Source organism: Globicephala melas, chromosome 20 (genome assembly GCF_963455315.2).
Source record: "Globicephala melas chromosome 20, mGloMel1.2, whole genome shotgun sequence".
Classification (NCBI taxonomy): domain Eukaryota; kingdom Metazoa; phylum Chordata; class Mammalia; order Artiodactyla; family Delphinidae; genus Globicephala; species Globicephala melas.
In genome coordinates, this window is record NC_083333.1 from 9,191,912 (window position 1) to 9,211,653 (window position 19,742).

The window sequence follows — 19,742 nt, forward strand, 5'->3', positions numbered from 1 at the left end:
CGCTAGCTATGCTAGAAAAGTACGAGAAAGAGTTGGAGCCAGGGAGTGAACTTTTCGCCAGACTTTCCCCTTTCAGTCCTCCGTTGTCCCCTTGGTGACGGGCGGACACAGGAGAGCGCGCGTCGCGCCGGTGACGTAGCGGCCGGTTCTCCGCCATCTTAGTTGTGGACAGAGAGGCAGCAATCTCGGAGGAGCCGAGGCGGTGCGGCTGTCGAAATGCTGAGCCTCGGCAGGCGTGGGCTCTGGCTGGGCCTGGCCACGGCGGCAGCGGCGGCGATGGCCGCACGGCTGATGGGCTGGTGGAGTCCCCGCGCTGACTTTCGCCTTTTCATACCCGAGGAGCTGGCCCGCTATCGCGGCCGCCCTGGGGACCGGGGCCTCTACTTGGCCTTGCTCGGACGCGTCTACGATGTGTCCTCTGGCCGGAGGCACTACGAGCCTGGGGCCCACTATAGCGGCTTCGCAGGTATTAGCGGGGCGGTTCACGCCTATTCCTGTTACGATGCGGGCCGGTAGGCGTCTGCGCTTCATTCATTCACTTATTCATTCGTTTATTCATTTCCTCTTTTCCTCCCCACATTCGTCAGACCAGCGTGGGGACCGGGCTCAGCTGCATCATCCTTCTGGTCTGTTTTGACTCGGGCAGGACTATGGGCAACTGTTGCCAGCCTTTGCTTTCCCTATCTTTCCCCACCGCTCTTCTTGAGTTAGGCTGGAGAAACACATCTCTTGCCTCTTACGAGTTACCTTTTACTCGCCAGCAGAAGCCCCCAGTACATGCTTTGTGCCACACTGCGTGGCTCTCAGGGCCCAGAGATGAGTGACGCCCTGCCCCGGCCTCAAGAGTTCCCCAAATGGTTGGAAATGATTCCAACCATTTCTTCAATGTGCCCCAATTGGAAGCGATCTTCCTTTCCCCCTGCTCCAGGTTTCCCCTAAAAGTAGTACATTTGGTTTGAGTCGTTCTTGCTTCTAGTACAAATGCATTTGTCTGCCTTCCTTGAAAAAGTTTATCAGGTTAGAGCACAGGGAAGGAGTCTGGCCTCATTTACAGTCCTTCAGTACTTAGAACAAAGCTGGCACGTTAGGCCTCAAAGAACATTTGTCAAATGAGGATTATTCTGTCCTCCCTATTTTATATCTTGGGGGATTGGAGGATGTGATTTGCCTAGAGCCCTCACAACTAAGTCCTGACAGGACTTGAACTAGGAACACCAGCCTATTACTTTTAGAGATGTCGTCTTACCAGCCCAGAAGAATGACCATCTCCTAGATTAAAAAAGAAAAAGACGACGAGCAAGCCTACGGCCAGTGACTAAGCTGATAGGAAATAAGCATTTCCCACTTGTCATTATTTCAGGAGAACTGGGTAGCTGCCTCTGGTACTTAAATGCAAGTCACTTCCCTGTCTTTAGGGAGAACTTTTAAGAAACAGAAGCATTGACAGAGAAGGAATTAAGTTCAGTTGGTGTTGCTGAGCTCCTCAAACAGTCCAGAAGGGGAAGGGACTTACCCAGGGCTACACAGTGAGTTAGAAGCAGAGCTGGAACTGGAATCAAGTGTTTTACTTACCTGCCAGGTGAGGACACTTTGGTGCACTCTCCTGCCGCACTCTGATGCAGCCATCATGGCTGTATGCACAAGTGTGAGCAGAAAACACTCCATTTCTGGAGTGGTTTTTCTTTTGCAATGTGCTCCACTGTCGACTGAGTTCCTTTGTGCCCAATACTTATTCACCATCTATTTACTGACCACTGCCATGTAGCTGGCCCTGTACCACGTGCTGAGGAATCAGAGATTATAACATTGCTCCCCAACACCTATGCACTCTAGTAGGGAAGCAGGTATGTTCACTTATTCGCTTAGTCAATATTTTTTTTTAAAGATATTCAGATGGTATAAAATCCACCCTTTTAAAGAGTACAAGTGGTTGTGAACATAGAAAGTTGTGCAAGTATCACCATTATCTCATTTCAGAGCATTTTTATCACCCCCAAAAGAAACCCCATATCTATTAGGAGTCATTCCCCAACCCCTCCGACTACTTAGCCCCTGGCAACCAGTATCTACTTTCTGTCTCAAAAGATTTGCCTCTTCTGGGCATTTCATGTAAATGGAGTCATGCATGTGGCCTTTTGTGTCTGGCTTCATTCACTTAGCATAATGTTTTCAAAGTTCATTCATGATGTATCGGCATGTCAAGACTCCATGCCTTTTTATGGCCAAATAATATTCCATTGTATAGATATACCACATTTTGTTGATCTATTCATCATTTCTTGGATATTTGGGTTGTCTCCACTTTTTGCTTATCATGAATAATACTATGAACATTATGTACAAGTTGCGCAGGCTTTCTCTAGTTGCGGAGAGCAAGGGCTACTCTTCGCTGCGGTGCGTGGGCTTCTCATTGCGGTGGCTTCTCTTGTTGTGGAGCATGGGCTCTAGGCACATGGGCTTCAGTAGTTGTGGCACACGGGCTTAGTTGCTCCACGGCATGTGGGATCTTCCCGGACAAGGGCTCGAACCCGTGTCCCCCGCATTAGCAGGCGGACTCTTAACCACTCTGCCACCAGGGAAGTCCCTGTTTTATTTTGTTCTGTTGATGCTGAGTTGTATGAATTCTTTGTATATTTTAGATGGTAACCCTTTATCAGATATATCATTTACAAATATCTTCTCCCATTCAGTAGGCTGCCTTTTCGGGTTTTCTGTTTGTTTGTTTTGGCTGCGCCTTGAAGCTTGCAGGATCTTAGTTCCCCACCAGAGATCAAACCCTGGCCCCCTGCAGTGGAAGCACGGAGTCCTAACCACTGGACCGCCAGGGAATTCCCTTGCCTTTTCGTTTTGTTGATAGTTTCCTTTGCTGTGCAAAAGCTTTTAAGTTTGATGTAGTTTCATTTGTTTACTTTTGCTTTTGTTTTCCTTGCCTGAGGAGACATTCCCAAAAATACTGCCAAGACCAATGTCAAAGAGCATACTGCCGGGAATTCCCTGGCAGTCCAGTAGTTAGAACTCTGCAGTTTCACTGCCGAGGGCCCAGGCTCGATCCCTGGTTGGGGAACTAAGATCCCACAAACAGCACGGCCAAAAAAAAAAAAAAAAAAGAGCATGCTGCCTGTTTTCTCTTGGGTGTTTTATGGTTTCAGGGCTTCACTTTCTTGATAGTGTCCTTTAATGCACAAAATTTAAAATTTCTGACCAAATCCTAATTATTTTCCCTCTGGTGGTTTGTGCTTTTGGTGTCCTAGCTAAGAAACCATTGCCTAATCCTAGGTCACAAAGACTTACACCTATGTTTTCTCCTAAGAGTTTTATATTTTTAGCTCATAATTCAGGTCATTGATTTATGGAGTCAATTTTATATATGGTAGGGGTCCAATTTCATTCTTTTGCATGTCACTATTCAGTTGTCCCAGCACCATTTGTTCTTTCCCTCATTGAATTGGCACCCTTATTGAAAATCAATTAACTATAAATGTATGGGTTTCATTCAGTCGTGTATTTACTGAGAATTTACTAAAGATCAGGCACCACCAGACACTGGGGAACTGATTCTTTAGTTTGGTATGTTCTTTTCCCTGATAAAACTTGCGGACTAGTAGAAATGACAGACGTTAAATAGTTATCACATAAGCAGTTAATCAGTTATTTTTGTGATGAGTGTTAAAAGAACATAGTGGTGTTACTAGAGGCCTTAGCCTAGTGGGGGAGGAGGAGAGCGAGAAAGGGAGTACAGTGGCAAGGTGAGGTTGGCGGTGGCTGGTGCAGAGCCTTGAATGGCCTGCTAAGGAATATGTACCTTGTCATAGGGCAAAAGGAAGCCCCTGAGGATTCTGAAGCAAGAGAATGGTATGATCGATTTAATTAAAATATCAGTCTAAGTGTTGTATGGAAAATAGATGAGCAGGGGGCCAAATGAATGCAGGGAGACCTAGCAGGTTACTCTAGTAGTTCAGATGAGAGACGACGGCAGCCCGGGCTTGCTTAGTAGTAGATGGGGCCAGGCAGACTGATATTTAGGAAGAAATTATAGGACTTGGGGACTGATGGGATGTAAGGGATGAAGGAGGAGTCAAGGACTACATTTCTGGAGTGAGCAACTGGTTATTAACCGAGACAGGGAGTACTAGAATAGAGGCAGGTTTCCAGGGGCTGGGGATGCAGTATGGACATTTTTAACTTGTGATGTCTGAAAGTCATCTAAGGCACGTTGAGCAGACAACTGGATATACAGGTCTGGAGCTCAAGAGAAGTCTGAGCTAAACATACAAATTTGGCATCTTTGGCAGAGAGGTGGTACTTGAAACCACGGAGTGGATGAGATTGTCAAGTGGAGGGTGTGGATGGAGCAAAGGAGGTGAACAAGAACTGATGTCTGAGGCTGGTAGAAAATGAGCTAGAAGGGTAGGAGGAAAACCAAGAGTATAGTGTCACAGAAGCCAAGGGACATGGTCCACCATGCGAAATGTTGCTGAAAGTCAATGAAAGAACAGGATGCATGCCAGAAAGTATGTCTAAGATCCAGGGGCGTCTGTCACCGAGGGGGAGGAGGGATCAGCTTTGCTGGGGGCTGGGGAGTGAGGGTTTGGGGGAGATGTTTCTCAGAAAACAGATTCTTGAGTTGCTACAGTGTTGGTGATTTATAAGTTAATCTACTGGAAACATCTCCCCTGCAGGCCGAGACGCATCCAGAGCGTTTGTGACCGGGGACTACTCTGAAGGAGGCCTTGTGGATGATGTATCTGACCTGTCATTTTCTGAGATGCTGACACTCCAAAGTTGGCTTTCATTCTATGAGCAGAATTATGAATTCATCGGTAAGTATTCCACAGGTCATTTCCATAGATTTCATTTAGTTGTCTTGCAGTTGTTTTCTTGTTTTGTTTGTCTTGCAGTTTTTTTAAGGGGCTAGAATTCTTTGGGGATTGGACTCAAGGTTAAAATCTGAAAAATGCCCATGGATTTTTCACCTTAAACTCCGGCTGTCAGTGTGGCGATATGTCCCGGAAGGAAATGGCTGGGGCGCTTGTTTCCATCACCTTTTTTTTTGGTCATGCCGCGGCTTGTGGGATCTCAGTTCCCTGACCAGGGATCCGACCAGGCCCTCGGCAGTGAAGGCGCGGAGTCCTAACCACGGGCCCACCGGGGAGGTCCCTGTTTCCCTTGCTCTCGCTCCTGGGAGAGGACTGCCCGACCACTGGCTTTGGCCTCTGCTGCCCCACAGCCTGCGCCACTCTTGAGTGACCCGCCCAGGAGGGCAGCTTCCCCATCTCGCCGTGTTCCAGGAGTCTGGCTTCAGACACAGTCAGGGAGGCTCAAAGCCTGTTTGCAAATGGTTTTGACAAATATCCTTTTACTTCGTCCCCGAAGGAGACAGACATCAACCTGTGCCCATCCTCAACGAACTGCCTCCCAGGTGGAAGTCATGCTCATCAAACACTTGTTCAAGCCAGTTGTGTGGAGCGCCGCACCTGCTACCTAAATGAGAAGATACCTAACGGTGTCCTAAAGAAATGTTAGACACTAAACAGTAGATTGCTTCACAAACACTGACAACTGGGATGGTTGGGCCCCTGTTCTCCATCTACTGCTGCCCTGACCTCTCACTGGAGCCCACTTAGACACGGCTAATTTCCTGAGGAACATCAGTGTCACTTAACCCTGGAACAGGTCTAAATTGGAAGTTCTTTCTCTGCCCCTAATGCCCCTGCATGTCTGCTTCTGTCATTACTCCCTGGGTTACCTTTGCTGAGAACCTTTCACTGGCATTTTCACTGACTCCTCTGCTCCGTCCACATCCAACTAGCCAAGGCTTTTTTCATGAATCTGAAGTTCTGTTTCCAGTGCCCCCTCTTCCACACCCACCACTGTTGGCCCCTGTCACCCCAACCTGCAGCACCCCCCATCTTTGTTTTCACCCAGTCTGCACCAGGCCACTCCTCAGATCACAACTATGTTTGCCACTGAAGGAACTGACCTCTATCCGTCTGGCCTTCAGAAGGCTTGGTTCTCCCTTTTCCCCATAAAGTTGCCAAACCAAAGCTGAAACATGACTGTGTTAATAAGGAAAAAACCCAACACAGAAGAATAAAAGTGGAGTCCTGTGTGTCAGCAAAGGATGCCAGACCAAACACATCACACTGATGTCGAGGAGCAAACTGATGTGTTTGGTGAGATGAGTGAACTCGTCTTGTCTGAACAGTGTTAACGTGCAGGGGAGTGAGGGGCACATGGTCAGAAATGCCTCCGAAGGACTGTAGTTAAAGTCAGGATACATTCGAGTATCTGCTATGGATATGCTGTGGTTCTGGTCCTCATGGGGACCACAGATGAGCTGAATGCAGTTCCTGTCCTCTGTTAGCTCATTCTGTAAGGGGAGGGCAGTGTTAGGTTCTTTCAGGGCACCAGAAACCCTCAGGACAGAGCGTCAGAAGATGAAGGTTTATTACACAGGTGCACACTGAAGGACGACAGCAGGAAGCCATCTTGGCAGCCATATGGCCAGGCCTCGAGGGGAAACGAGATGCCATTTTTGTGTTCTGGAGACCCAGCCAATGGTGACCGCCATTCTCACGACACAGCTTCTGCCTCTTCCTCTGTTGCCTCTACTACTGCTGTCCTCTCTTTGGGTCTCATGTCTAAAACCCACCAGGACAGACTTGTCACCATGCATACAGAGACCCTCTACAGGAGAAAGTGCGGTGCCAGGCCAACTCAGACTGAAGCCCTGGGACTTGGGCCCTGCTCCCTTCATTTATTCTAACAAGCGTTCAAAATGAATGCTCTGAACTAAGCTGCTTTGAGTGCTGGGGCCTCACTGGTGGGGAGAGCAGTATCATAAACTAGTAAACTGACTAGACAATTCCAGATAGGACTGTGAATAAGCTAAAACTAATGTGATGCATGTTTGGGTGTGTGCGTGACACCTTTAGAGCAGACGGTCAGGGTAGCCTCTTGGAGGAAATGAAAATTAAGCTGAGACCTGGAAGGTGAGAAGGAGCCAGCCATCCTGAGATCTGAGAAGAGAGTATTTCAGGCTGAGGGAACAGAGTGCGCGAGGCGGGGAGCAGCGAAGCATGGTCAGGGAGCCTACAGTGAGGGAGGGGACCACTTAAGACGAGGCTGAAGAAGCAAACACAGGTCAGATGCTTGTCTTGGAGGCCTTTGATAAGAAGTTTGTGTTTTATCCATATGTTTTAGGAAGCCATAGGAGGGTATAAACCAGGCATGGAGGTGTGATTTACGTTTTTAAAAGGTCACCCCAGCTACTCTGTAGAGAAAGAACTGTGGGAAGGAATGAGCTGAAGCAGAGACCACTGGGAGGCCACTGTCGTAATCCATCGTCTGGATTAGGGTGGTAGCAATGGAAATGGAAAGGAATGGGCAGAATCAGGGTGTTTTTTAAAGGTTGGACCGACACGATTCACCCATGGTTTGGACATGAACGAAGGGAAGTGTACATTTAGATGTGAAGGAGGAGTCAGAGATCCAGGGCTCCTAAGCCAGGGAACCCAGGCAGAAGTGATAAGAATAGGGACCTCCCTGGCGGTCCCCTGGTTAGGACTCTGCGCTTCCACTGCAGGGGGCCTGGGTTCAACCCCTGGTTGGGGAACTAAGATCCCGCAAGCCACATGGAGTGGCCGAAAAAACAAAGTGATAAGAATAGAATTGGAAAGGTCAGGATAGGGTGTTGGACTTGAGAAGATGAACTGAATCTGGTACACGAACGTACCCTGGAATCTCAGTTCTCGGGGACTGAGAAGATTGGACAGACACAGCAGGAGCAGGTATGTACAGATACCTCCTCCTACTTGGGCAAACCTTCTAGAAGTCCTTTCTGCTGCTTCTCTTGCCCTGTGCCAGGGGCTGCTGTGAAAGCCACTTGCACTTCAGGACTCGGAGATGCAAGTCCCTGCATCTAAGAACTGATCTCTTCTTGGCTCTGGCCTACAGGCTCGCCGACCACTTGCTGGCCACTGCCATAGCTCAGACCTTACAAATTCTGACGGGGATTTCAAACTAAAACCAGTTTCCACTCAGCTTGTCCACTGAAGGACTGAGCCGGAAAAGAATGGTGGAGGGGAGAGCATGAGCTCAGGGCCAGACCCACTTACTAGCTTCAGGGACTTCCCAGCTATTCAGTCTCCCAGTCTCTCTCCTAGGACCACGGGAGCACTGATTTCTCTCTCAAACGGGTGTTAGGAGGATTACAAAATACTGGTAAAGTGCTAGCACAGCTCCTGATGCTGAGTGAACACTCAATAAATGACTTATTTATATCCATATAAGACAAAATAATTCAATGTGGGGAAGAAATGAGCCACAAAAATGTTATGCAATAAGCCATTCATTCATCAAGCATTTCTTGGACACCTACTGTGTACCTCAAGCACTGTGGAACACTGAAAAATGAGTGACATGTGGGGAAGGATTTTATAATTTCCGTGCTGGAGGACTCTACATCTAGAACAGGGAGGCGTCTATCCAGAGTCGTATAAGATGTTGAGAGACATCGGGATAGAAGGCAACACAAGTCCCTCCAACCAGTTCTTAATAAATCAGCAGCCAGCAGGCTACTGTGGAAGGCGGAAGCCCTGGGGACTCGGCTTTACCAGGACTTCTGCAGGAGCTAAGCCTCTGTTCCTGCCGCCCCCCTCCCACAGCTACTCTGATGTCAGCTTTCCTGTCACCACAGGGAGGGTGACAGGAAGGTTCTACGGAGAGGATGGGCTACCTACTCCAGAACTGACCCAGGCAGAAGCCATGATCACCAAAGGCTTGGAGGCAAATAAACAGGAACTGAAAGAGAAGCAGAAGTTTCCACCATGCAATGCTGAGTGGAGCTCAACCCGGGGCAGCCGGTTCTGGTGCTCCCAGAGGAGGTAAACGGGCTTTCCTTCTGTTCCTCCCGCCTCTCCCCCAAATCCATCTTCTAGGTCACCACATCTGTGCTGTTCAGTGAGGCCATAAATTGACTGTTAACCCAGGGGAACTTTGTCAAAATACGTGTGCTCTGGGATAGCGATTCTCAAGCCAGACGCTGCTTTTGAGACGCTCAGAGGCCAGTGGGGAAAAGCCTTTCACAGGTGTTGCCACCAGTGCAGGGAAGTGGCGCGGCCTCCTAGGAAGGCAGAGGGCAGGGGCTGGAGCAGCAGTGAAAGGACGACGGGCTGTGCCCTCAGAGGGGAAGCTGGAGGACCTCGGGGGAGAGCAAGAAGGTTCGGGTGAACACTGCAGACCACTGCCTTGGGAAAACACCAAGGCAGCAAGTGAAATGGCTTCTCCTTTTCGCAAGGCCTGGTTCACTGCTCCCTCTCCTCCCTTCCCAGAGAAACTCACGACTTCATGCTTTAAGCAGCCCTCTTTCCTTCTCTCCTTAGTGGAGGTGTGAGCAGAGACTGGATTGGCGTCCCCAGGAAGCTGTTTAAGCCAGGTGCCAAGGAGCCCCACTGCGTGTGTGTGAGAACAACTGGCCCCCCTAGTGACCAGACGCCGGACAACCCTACACACAGAAATCGTGGGGACTTGGACCACCCCAACTTGGAGGAATACACAGGCTGCCCACCCCTAGCCATCACATGCTATGTCCCCCTCTGAGCCGGTACCCTGTATGTCCATAACCCACAGGGAACCCTCACCTGCCTTTCCCTAATGGGCCCTTGACTCCTGTGCCCTAGGAGGGCTCCTACATGAAACAAGAGGGCCTGGAAGGACTGGGCCATGCTCTGCAGACAGGACTCATGCCCCTCCCCATGGGCTCACCATTTTGGTGACTGAGCCCAGTGCTTGGCAACCTGCCTAGTACTGGTCGGCCTGTTTTTGCCACTATTCCGCTAGATCTCCTCACCATCATCCTTTGGAGTTCGCAGGTATTAACGGGCACAAATTTGACCAACTCAGAGCTAACTGGACAGACACGCAGAAGGGCTCTGAGCTCCAACAGCTTCCTTTCCACGGACTCCCAGGCTGCCCAGATCAGCTGCCGGCCTGGGCCCTGCTTGTAAGTCTCATCCTGACCAGGACATCGGGGCCTACGTCATTCCCTTACAACTCAGAAACAAGCAGACACATCCAGAAAAGCCATACGAACTAACAGTGTCAACACAACCCTGTTCCGGTTCCCCACTTGCTAATGTGAGCCCTGACTTTTACAACCTTTCTTAAAAGTAAGACCTCTGCCCTTAGGCAAACTTGAATTTATCAGTACAGCCAAAAGCCGCATTGAGTTAATTCGAGCTGGACCAATATAGTGAGAGGTGACAATAAAACAGGATAGGCTAGTTCTGGAAACGGAGAAGTTTTTGCTCTTAGGGATGCAGCAAATCCAGATAACTCTGAACAAAGCAACAATTTAAAGCAAAGATATTGTTTCTCTTTAAACACTTAAAATTAGGGGTGGTGTGTTTTCAAAGGGAGAAGTCTGCATTTTTGAGCAAAAGGTAGTTTCACAGCTCTAACGCGGACACTGGCTAGCGCAACATCAAAGTTTGGGCAAGGCTACAAATGCCAATACAAACAGCCTCAACAGTGGGTGGTGTGTCCAAGGTCATCTGTAATCTCCCACACTGGACCAAGTTCATACCCGTTACCTCCTCGATTCTAGTTAAGCTCATGGGGGCAGAGTTCCTACCTTACAGGTAAGGAAACGAATCTGAAGCGATTACAGGTTCATGGTCTCCCCATCTGTGCCTTCACCTCAACTTCTCCCAGTCCCCTCAGCTGTTAATCTAAACATTCCCTGTCCTCCCTTTCTTGGTCTTTTTTCCTCTCCTTTATCATTAATCTCACTTAATAGCTTTCCAGATTCACGGACTGGAAAACGGAGGCTGCCTGCCCTAACTGGTGTGGCTCACTGCCCTTCGGCCACAGCTGCTCTTCACGCCTGAATCCTGCTCTTGGCTCCTTTTGCCATCCAGGATCTTCCTCACCGGCCTTTCCAGCACCTTTAACCTCTTCCTGCCTCCCGGCTCTTCCCTCTAAGTCTGCATTCAACAGCTCACTTCCCTTCCCTCCTGCCCCATTCTTCTGAGGCCCCGTAACTCCTTCCTGTCCCTACTTCCCGCCCCAGCGAAGCTTTGGAGAATGCTGCATGTACTCAGGCTTTGCTCCTCAGCCCCCGTCTGCCTGCAACACAGTCGCCCAGCTTAGCCCTTCCCTGCGCCACAGCAGGATAAATTCTGTACTGGCAAACGCACGGCCACATTCAATTATTACCTACCTGGACCTGTCCCACCTGAGGGCCCTCGTGAAAGCCTCCCTTGGCTTTTTCCCCATTTCCCTTATCTCCCTCGGGGGTCCCTTCCAGCCTCCTGGAAGCCTCTCCTCCACACGCCTTCCCACCAGCTCCTGTCGCTCCTGCGTCAGCTGCCAAGTCTGCAATCTCGTCCAGGCGGCTTTCCTGACCATTTCTGCAGGCACCAGAGTCTCCACAGTTCTGGCATTTAGTCTTCATCTTCTCCCTGGTGATTCTTCCAGTGTCCCTGGATGGTTCCATCATCGCCATCTCAAAGCACCCAGTCACACCAAGTAAGAATCCTGGCCATCATCCCCAGCCCCTTCCCTCCTGAGCCCCTCCTCCTGACCAGTCTCCAGGTCCTAGCAATCCCACCCCTTACCTGTTCAGTACTCCTCCTCTGGTTGAGGCCTTCCTTTCTCACCTGATCTAACTGCACTCCCTCCAGCCCATCCTCCACACTGCCAAGCCATCCCCGTGATGTTCGGGGCATTCTCCGTTTAAACCTCTTCAGTGGCTCCCTTATCTGTAAGGATCAGGTGCTAACTCTTCAGCGGCACACGAGGCCCTTCTAGGGTCCGTCTCCTCTTAGCCTCTGTATCTCTGCCACCACCTCCCACGTGCACTGATCCCTCCAGCCTTCACCTCGCTGCTTTATGCCTGCAACACCTTCACCCCGGCTGTCCCTTCTGCCTGGAATGACATGTCTTCTTCTCAATTTTTCTACCTCTTATCCCTTAATAACGTAGCTCAATCAAATGGGAGGCTTCATGAACCACTGGCCCACCAGTGGATTTAGACGCACTTTCCTCTAGGAAAATAATTCTGTGTTCACTTCTAAAATAACAAATGTCACAGTGTCCCGTAACTATGAATTTCCTATCAGCCTCTCGCATTGGACTGCAGACTCTCTTTGAGACAGGGACCAAGGATCACTTGGCTTTGTACCCCCATATCCACCATACCTAGGACACGAGAAGTGTGCAGAATTAGCTCTCTTGCAGATGAGGCAACCGAGGCCCAAAGAACTTAATAAAGGCACATAGCAATGAAGCTGAGCCTAGAACTCAAGGTTCTTGTCCTGACTCAGTGCTATCTTCGTGCCTCCATGGCTTGGTATGTCTCCGCCCTCCCTGGAGCAGGAGCAAACAGTAAGGAGGCGAACTTAAGTGAGGACCTTATTCTGAGTTCCACACAGCCCTTGAGCTCAGTGCCTGAGGCACCCCTGCTGACTCAACCCCAGGCTAACTGAGAACTAGTCACTGCCACTGCTCTCCTTAGTCCTTAGTTATTCGACAGATATTTACCAAGCATCTGTGTGCCATGGGGTTGGGCTGGGGGGAAGTGAGGCTCCTGACCTCAAGGAGCTTGTAGTATGGCCAAGTAAAGCCCTGGTTAGAGCGGCCAGAGGCCACTCCTGGGGTAGGAATGCAGGGATGGCGTGGAGGCCAGGTCCAGAGATGTTTAGATCCTTCCAAACAAACTGATAAGGAAAAAGAGCAAAACAAGGCACTTAAGAGTCATCCCAGCCAAGTACAGACCTGAACTCTGGCTGATGCAACACCCCTGAGCCCACATTTCAGGACACACTCATCCAGCCTCTGCGGGCTGCTCACTTCCTTGCTCAATGAGCACTCGTTTCCTTTTCGATGCCGACCACTTACTTTATAGGAAACAGCCTCCTCACACCAGGGCAGTGGATGAGTCTTCAAAGGATTCGCCAAGAGTAGGTTGTCATGTTAATGATCCAGAAGGCTCAGCCATGAGAAGCTAGTGGCTACTGGAGAAATGCCTCTCCTTCCTCTCTCCTGGGCAAGACTATGGAGGAGGAAGGTAGTCCCTCCGTGATGCAAGCCACAGAAAGTTCAGCTCGGGCAGTTAAGACCTGCTGACAGAGGGAAGTGGAGAAGGAAACTAATACATGTTGGGCAAACATGCTGAGCAGGGAGGGAGCTTTGTCTGTTCTCACTGAACCTCGATGCCAGCCTTGAGAGGGTCTTCTTATGGTCCAGAAAAGGGGCATAAATTCTCCCACCCCACATCTAATGGTTACAACAGTCATTGCACGGCAGGGCTGAGTTTTTTGTGTTTTTTTGTTTGTTTTACATCTTTATTGGAGTATAACTGCTTTACAATGGTGTGTTAGTTTCTGCTTTATAACAAAGTGAATAGAGCTGAGCTTCTTACCCAGGTCTGCTCTCTCTGCCACACCATGAGCAGTGTTAAAGCAAGGGCTGGGCAGCTGCCTTCCAACATGCTGGAGGAAATTGTAACGTCTGCCTTTTAATCCTGAGATTCCAGTTTTTCCAGAAACACAGAACTAAGAGGGAAGAGCCCAGAATTTTTTGGCCATAGCTCAGTCCCTTTAACTTGCAAAGGGACCCGTATCAGACCACTGCCGCCATCCCTAGCTTGCTCAGCTCCAGGACAAACTGTGATCTGAAAGATAGACGCTACGGACAGGTTAGGGATATCTGTTCAGAAATCTGTGGAAATCTGAATTTCCATCCTCGAAAGCACTTCCTATTCCCTGGGCCCCCAGATTCCTGCAAATAGGCAGCAGACATTGCTCCCATCAGTCCACACTGGAGGGGACCCTCGCTGTGCACACCAGAATTCGTGTACTTGCATGAGAGGAAGGACATATGACCTAATACTGATCGCCTTCCTCAGGGCAACCCTGTGAGCTAGGACGAACCGTGCTCACTTCTGTTTTACAGACATAAAAATGAAGGCACAGAAATTATGAAACATGCCGGTTTGTACTCACATATTATGACAAAATATGACCAGTGTTCTCCTCAGGGACGGCTATTAGGATTACTTGGGATTGTTACGTGGAAGCCCCCAACAGTGCCTATTAACTCTGAGTAAAGCCACCAGAGAATGCGATTTATCAATCACCATAGCTGGTCCGAACCAGGAGTGAGCAAAATGGAAAACAGGTAAGGGAAAGGAGAACACTAGTTCAAGAAAGTGTGATGGTGAGGTGAGCTACTAGATTCATGCAGTTTGTATGAGGGAATTATGGATCACTAGATTTTAACTTGCAAACCCCTAAACTTTCCTTAGTTTTCTCTGAAACCCACAGCACCAGTCCTCCCTTCAGACCAAGGCCAGCAGAAACCTCACCATGGGGGGATCTTCTCGAGTTGCTCCTAAATAATGGAGTCAGGGAGGGAATTTCCAGGGTCCACGGGAGAGCTGCAGTGGGGTCAGGTGGCTGAGCCTGGGCAGCTGTGGTCACAGACGTCACCATGAGCTGAAGTCTGGGCCAAGAGCACAGGACATCCAGGCAGCTGGTCATTATGCCTAAAACAGCTACCTTCTCACTGCTGTCAACCATGTGTTTCTGAAAAGTGTTGGAAATTCAGATTTTCCTAGAGGGTAGCTGTTAAAGAAATGTATTCACATGTCAGGAGTGTTAAAATTTTTGTGTTTGTTTTTAATGCTTACAGGGCTTCCCTGGTGGCACAGTGGTTAAGAATCCGCCTGCCAATGCAGGGGACCCGGGTTCGAGCCCTGGTCTGGGAAGATCCCACATGCCACGGAGCAACTAAGCCTGTGCGCCACAACTGCTGAGCCTGTGCTCTAGAGCCTGTGAGCCACAACTACTGAGACCATGTGCTGCAACTACTGAAGCCTGCGTGCCTAGGGCCTGTGCTCTGCAACAAGAGAAGCCACAGCAATGAGAAGCCCGCACCGCAACGAAGAGTAGCCCCTGCTCTCCACAACTAGAGAAAGCCTGTGCACAGCAATGAAGACCCAACCCAGCCAAAAATAAATAAATAAATTTTAAAAAAAAAGGAACTACAAATGTGTTATTAAGGTTTCCACTTTAAATGTACAATTTTACCTCATTTTATTTATATGGAAATATTACAGAAAATGCAAATATCAATATTTGAAAAATACATTCCATTACACGGACTCCAAAGAAACAATGCTGCTAAGCGCCATGGTCCTATATGATGCTCTCGCCCCACACTGAGCACCACCCAGAATGGCTTGGAAGCCAAGGTGATCAACCCAAATGTGTGCCTGCAGTTTCGGCCCAGCCCTCCCCCTGGGTATAGCACACAGGTATGTCATGGTAGCAGCCAACTCCACACATGTGCCAAAAAAGGACATTAAGTCATTAAGCTGAACAGGCTGCCAACTCAAGACTCCCTAGCTACAGAAAACCAATGTTGTCGGTTGTAACAGGTTAATATATTACTTATGCCACACAAAAAAGTAACAGTACAGGCAATGATCTTCCAAAGAAAATCTTTAAGGCATCTATGATGACTTCTGGAAATTTAGTAAGTGTTTAGTCAAATAATCAGCTCTTCACTAAATTACTTCCACAAAATGAGAATGTGGCTTCCAAACGCTTTAGAAAGTTATTTGTCCTCAGCTTCCTCCTCTCCCCAGAGGGGCTGGGGAGCTTTGGTGCTTCAGATTAGGAGGGGCTGGTCTTGCCAGCCCCATGCCCAGTTCTCCTGGGCCTGGGCCCGAGGGAAGCAGTCCCAGGTCCTGGAAGAAAGCTTGTTTCAGGAGCTCTCTCTCAGTCTCAACCTGCAAGCTCCACGCGGGGCTGTCATGGAAGCGTTACATTTACTTGCTCATGCTACTGTCACCTGGGGAGTTAGTTTGCCTTTCAGATCTAAGCATTACATAGTTCAATAGGGGTTTTTCTCCAGATTAAAAAGAAACCTAGATGGAGATCAAGGTTTTCCCCTGTCCCAAGGCTTTTCCTCCACTTCATGCCTACAGATAAGATTAGCACAATACCGTTCAATACAACAAGTGGGAGACATGAACCGGGAGTGGTGGTGAACCCACAAGCACGCTGAGTTCCATGCAGGGACCCCATTCAGGGAGAGGAGAGAGGAAAGCTGAACAGGGCGGTCACAAATAACTCAGGGCTCTGAGGTAGAGGACTAGTGGTCACGTGGACCCCACTCCTGGAGAGAATATGGCAGGTGAACTGAACAATCTAATCCAGCCTCGACTAAGTTGGTAACTAGGGTTGACAATGCACAGGCAACAAACTCCAAACAGAACACATATTCTAATACATCATTCAGTGAGACACCACTAAAAGATAACTGAAAGTTAATAAGTCCTAAGTGTAGGCACTTAAGTTTGTGGGAAATTCCTGTGTTCGAGGATCATAGCAAGTTAGTTTTAGCCATTCCATTTATATATATAGCACATGGTTTGTACCTTCATCTTTAAAAAAAAAAAAGAAAGGACTGTAAAGAACACACTGTATCATAAATCTGGTGATGAGCATGAGGCAGTTAAAAAGCTAATTCAGCGTAAAATGTTGACTGATTCAGCAAATTATATTTCAATAAAGTTTATTCTTCCTGCTCTACTCAGTCACAGTTGGCAACTTTCTGAATGAATAAAATTGAGTTTTTTCTATTAGTATGTAAGCTATGGATTAAAATGTAACAAGAACAGCCAGGCAGTTCTAGAGTCAAGTCTGACGGCCTGGAGAGCACAAAGGGGACTGAGAGCACATCAAGTCCCCCCAGGTCAGCCACCACTCAAGGATCCTGAGACACAGCCCTGCAAGCATCGGCACGGCAGGGAGAGCCTAAGACTGTGGAAAGGTGCTTTTTCTAGATCTACAAGATCTACCTGAAGCCAATGCAGAACTCACAAAATGTTCCCCCAACTTGTGGCAGCTAAGTACCATTGCTATCCCTGGACTCTGTGAAGAAAAAGAAGCTTGACTCAACAATTTCAAACATGATTTCAAGATTCTTAAGTGAAATTAGAGTGTTATTGAAATTGGTATAGTAGGGCAGAGGCAGGACAATCAATCTCATCCCTGATTGAATTTCCATCCTGCTCTCTCTACCATGAACGTTAGAAGAACAGGTATAAAAGTACCGACTACCTCAATTCATATCTGAAGCATAATTATCTTACTTTCCAATTAAAGAATCAAGCCACCTAACTAAGGCCTACTTCCTCAGGCCCTGTTCAGGCAACAGAAAATGGAAACTGACCACATGCTTCACGTGGTCAGGTGTTTGCCAAGACTAGCTGTTTTCCTATAAAAATTCTATATGAAATATGTCACAGACTTTTGGGGACAGGAGAACTCTTCTAATTAATTTTTTCTTTGAAACATTGTGCACAAGCTCATATTAACATAGAAAGCATATATATCTTATAAATTCACAGAAATGTTAAAAAAAAACCGTAGCACTCTGGCTTATCAGCTCATTTTACACACATATTTAGGCAGTAGGATGTATAAGTCTACAGCGACATGGAGGACACACCATTATCCAAACAAAACAACAGGCTGCTGCTGCAAAAAAAATATTTAGTCCCTTTTACACATATATTCATACTTCATTAATACAAAAAAATGTAGTGGTTAAATGTCTGAAAAAAACAGTATGTATGATTGAGATTGTTAATCTCTGAGTATAGCTGTACAACACATATTGTTCATCTCAGAGTTTTGTTTTGTTTTGTTTTTAAAGCAGTGGTAGAAGTTTCTCTTTAAATGTGCATTTTTTAAAAAAACTGGCCAAACCTTCAAAAGAAAAGAAGTTTAACACTTCAGGATTAATGCAGTACTAGCAGCGACTAAGGCCTGGTAGGCTCTGGGGGCCTCATTCAGCACACGAGCGAGCCTTCCAAGATGGGGTCACACACACTTGGCCAGGGCCTTTGGCTGTTGGCTCTTATGGGGCAAGGACCTGGGACCTGGGACGGACAGCACTCACAACATAACTGCAAAGGTTTCAGCAAGAAGCACTCGTGTCAAGGAGATGGGACCTGCCAGCCTGAGGCTGGAGAGTCCCCTTCCCCTCACTTGGCCCGTGTCACTCTCCTGCTCCACATGACACTCCGCAGGAGTTTTCCCTTTAAGACTTAGTGTGAGCTGAGGTCCAGTCAAAGCCGATCATTAGAATCACTGATGCATGGATGCGTGAGGGTATTTTTGAATATGGATTTTTAAATTGGAATCACCAATAATGCAGCTATATAAAAAGTGCAGCACAATAAAAGTGCATTTTCTCCACCACTGCCTAGTGGCAGGTGACTGAGGACTCCATAGACAGGACACAGTAAGATGAGAGAACAAGACGGCTGCTAGGAGGTGTCAAGCTGCCACACCGCAATCCTGACACCCGAGTAGCATGAATACTGGTAAAGCTTTCAGTTGTTAAGGCCACAATTTTTCAGCTCTCATCTTTGAACCCTGCTTAGAAATATTTCACCTTTTTTAAAGGGGTAGTTCACTAAAAATACAGCTTAGCTTTTCCCAAAAAAAAAAAAAAAAAGAGAGAGCGAGATTTCAGGGCAAGAGGATCCTATTACCTTTATGAAAACACTGTGCAGAAAAGTCCACAGCCACTTACCCTAGAGTAAAGCCAGCTCTTGTCGTGCAGCCAGATGCCAGCTTCCTACGGTTAGGCTCTGCCTAGGAAGTCCACCCAGTCAGGAAGACTTCATGAATGCTCTGAGATGGACACTAAGCTACTGGAAGGGAAAATGGTTTTCGAAGCATCCTTGTACATTGCTAGCAGAATGGGGTCTAATTCCTATCACATTTACCACTTAGGCTAAAAGACCTGGTCCAATTAGTGAGACGTCTAGTGACCTTGATCATAGTCTGATAAACTGACAATCACACAGAATTATTTGAGATGGGATCTGTCACACCACGGTCCTTAATTGCTCCAGTCTATTGCCGCAAGAACACAACTGCCAGCTCCTGCTCTGGGGGGTGGAGGGTGGGGGGGTCAGGCTGGTGAGCAGAGCAGCTGCTGGGGATGCAACCGAGGATGTGGCCTGGACCTTCCCGGGGGCTCACTAAGAGACCCCACCCAAAGTCAGTACATCAAAGCAAATGTTGCAAACTCGCACAGGCTTGTTCAGATCAAACTTTATAATAGGAATCTCCTTGGTCGAGCATTTATGGCAAAGAAGACGTCCGCAGTGACGACTGTGGGAAGCAAAGAAAGGAAGTGTGAGAGGGGTTCTCGAGAGCAGACTGCCGCCTGGCACGCGAGCACAGCACGGCAGTGCCCCATCGGACAAGCAAGCCCACGCCTGGCACTCTGAGGCCAGCTCTGCCCCTCGCCAGCCAAATCATACCAACGCATGTATAATTTATAGTCCATGACAACAAAATTCTAGCCAATAATTACGTTAAAGTGATCCTGGAGAAGCCTCTTTCTTTAAAGCTCAAGAAAGGCTCAGCAAGAGCCAAAGAAGCGTCTCCCTGTAATGGGAACAGCTCCTCAGTTCTCAGGACAGTGGCCTGTGCTCAGGCTGGGAAGCACACGTCCTGGGAGCGCAGTGATCAACTCAGCTTCACTGCAAGCAGGAAGCCTGGCTAAGACGACAGGAGGCCTGACAGGCCACCTAGCACTGTGAACCCCAGCATTCAGCAGGAAAGCCATCAGTCTGAGTGCCCGCTGGCCTCTGTACATCACTAGAAGTGTGCAGGGTCCCGTCACCTCATTGCTCCGTGTGGTCAAGT

General features: G+C 48.3%; 2 protein-coding genes across 10 annotated transcripts in view; one reads left to right on the top strand and one right to left on the bottom strand.

The window, feature by feature from the left end:
• Positions 1–51: 51 nt before the first annotated feature.
• Positions 52–15,031, top strand: CYB5D2 (cytochrome b5 domain containing 2). 8 transcript variants are annotated; one of them, XR_009560500.2, is made up of 8 exons: positions 52–466; positions 4,680–4,820; positions 8,699–8,885; positions 9,384–9,436; positions 9,873–10,003; positions 10,799–11,529; positions 13,957–14,181; positions 14,695–15,031. XR_009560500.2 is itself a non-coding variant. In XM_060291204.2 (6 exons), the coding sequence occupies exons 1-6, from the start codon at positions 217–219 to the stop codon at positions 14,794–14,796; spliced, it is 864 nt and encodes a 287-aa protein (XP_060147187.1). In that variant the 5' UTR covers positions 56–216; the 3' UTR covers positions 14,797–15,030. The 8 variants fall into 8 exon arrangements, 4 of the variants coding, with proteins under 4 accessions (XP_060147187.1, XP_060147188.1, XP_060147189.1 ...); XR_009560497.2 differs by lacking the exon at positions 13,957–14,181; XR_009560498.2 differs by lacking the exon at positions 14,695–15,031 and having other exon boundaries at positions 13,957–14,688.
• Positions 14,738–19,742, bottom strand: part of ANKFY1 (ankyrin repeat and FYVE domain containing 1) — a 76,344-nt gene continuing 71,339 nt past the window's right edge. Inside the window, exon 22 of one of the 2 annotated variants that reach the window (XM_060291203.2) lies at positions 14,738–19,202. In XM_060291203.2, coding sequence (XP_060147186.1) covers positions 19,070–19,202 — 133 coding nt within the window. In that variant the 3' untranslated portion in view covers positions 14,738–19,069. The remainder of the gene's footprint in view (positions 19,203–19,742) is intronic. The other variant, XM_030861724.3, reaches the window with a different exon arrangement.

Bases quoted from the DNA above. Each gene is read 5' to 3' on its own strand.
- CYB5D2 (XM_060291204.2), top strand. From the start codon at position 217: ATGCTGAGCCTCGGCAGGCGTGGGCTCTGGCTGGGCCTGGCCACGGCG. The intron at 8,886-9,383 runs GTAAACGGGCTT...TTCTCTCCTTAG, and splicing joins TTCTGGTGCTCCCAGAGGAG to TGGAGGTGTGAGCAGAGACT. The intron at 9,437-9,872 runs GTGCCAAGGAGC...TGGAGTTCGCAG, and splicing joins CAGGAAGCTGTTTAAGCCAG to GTATTAACGGGCACAAATTT.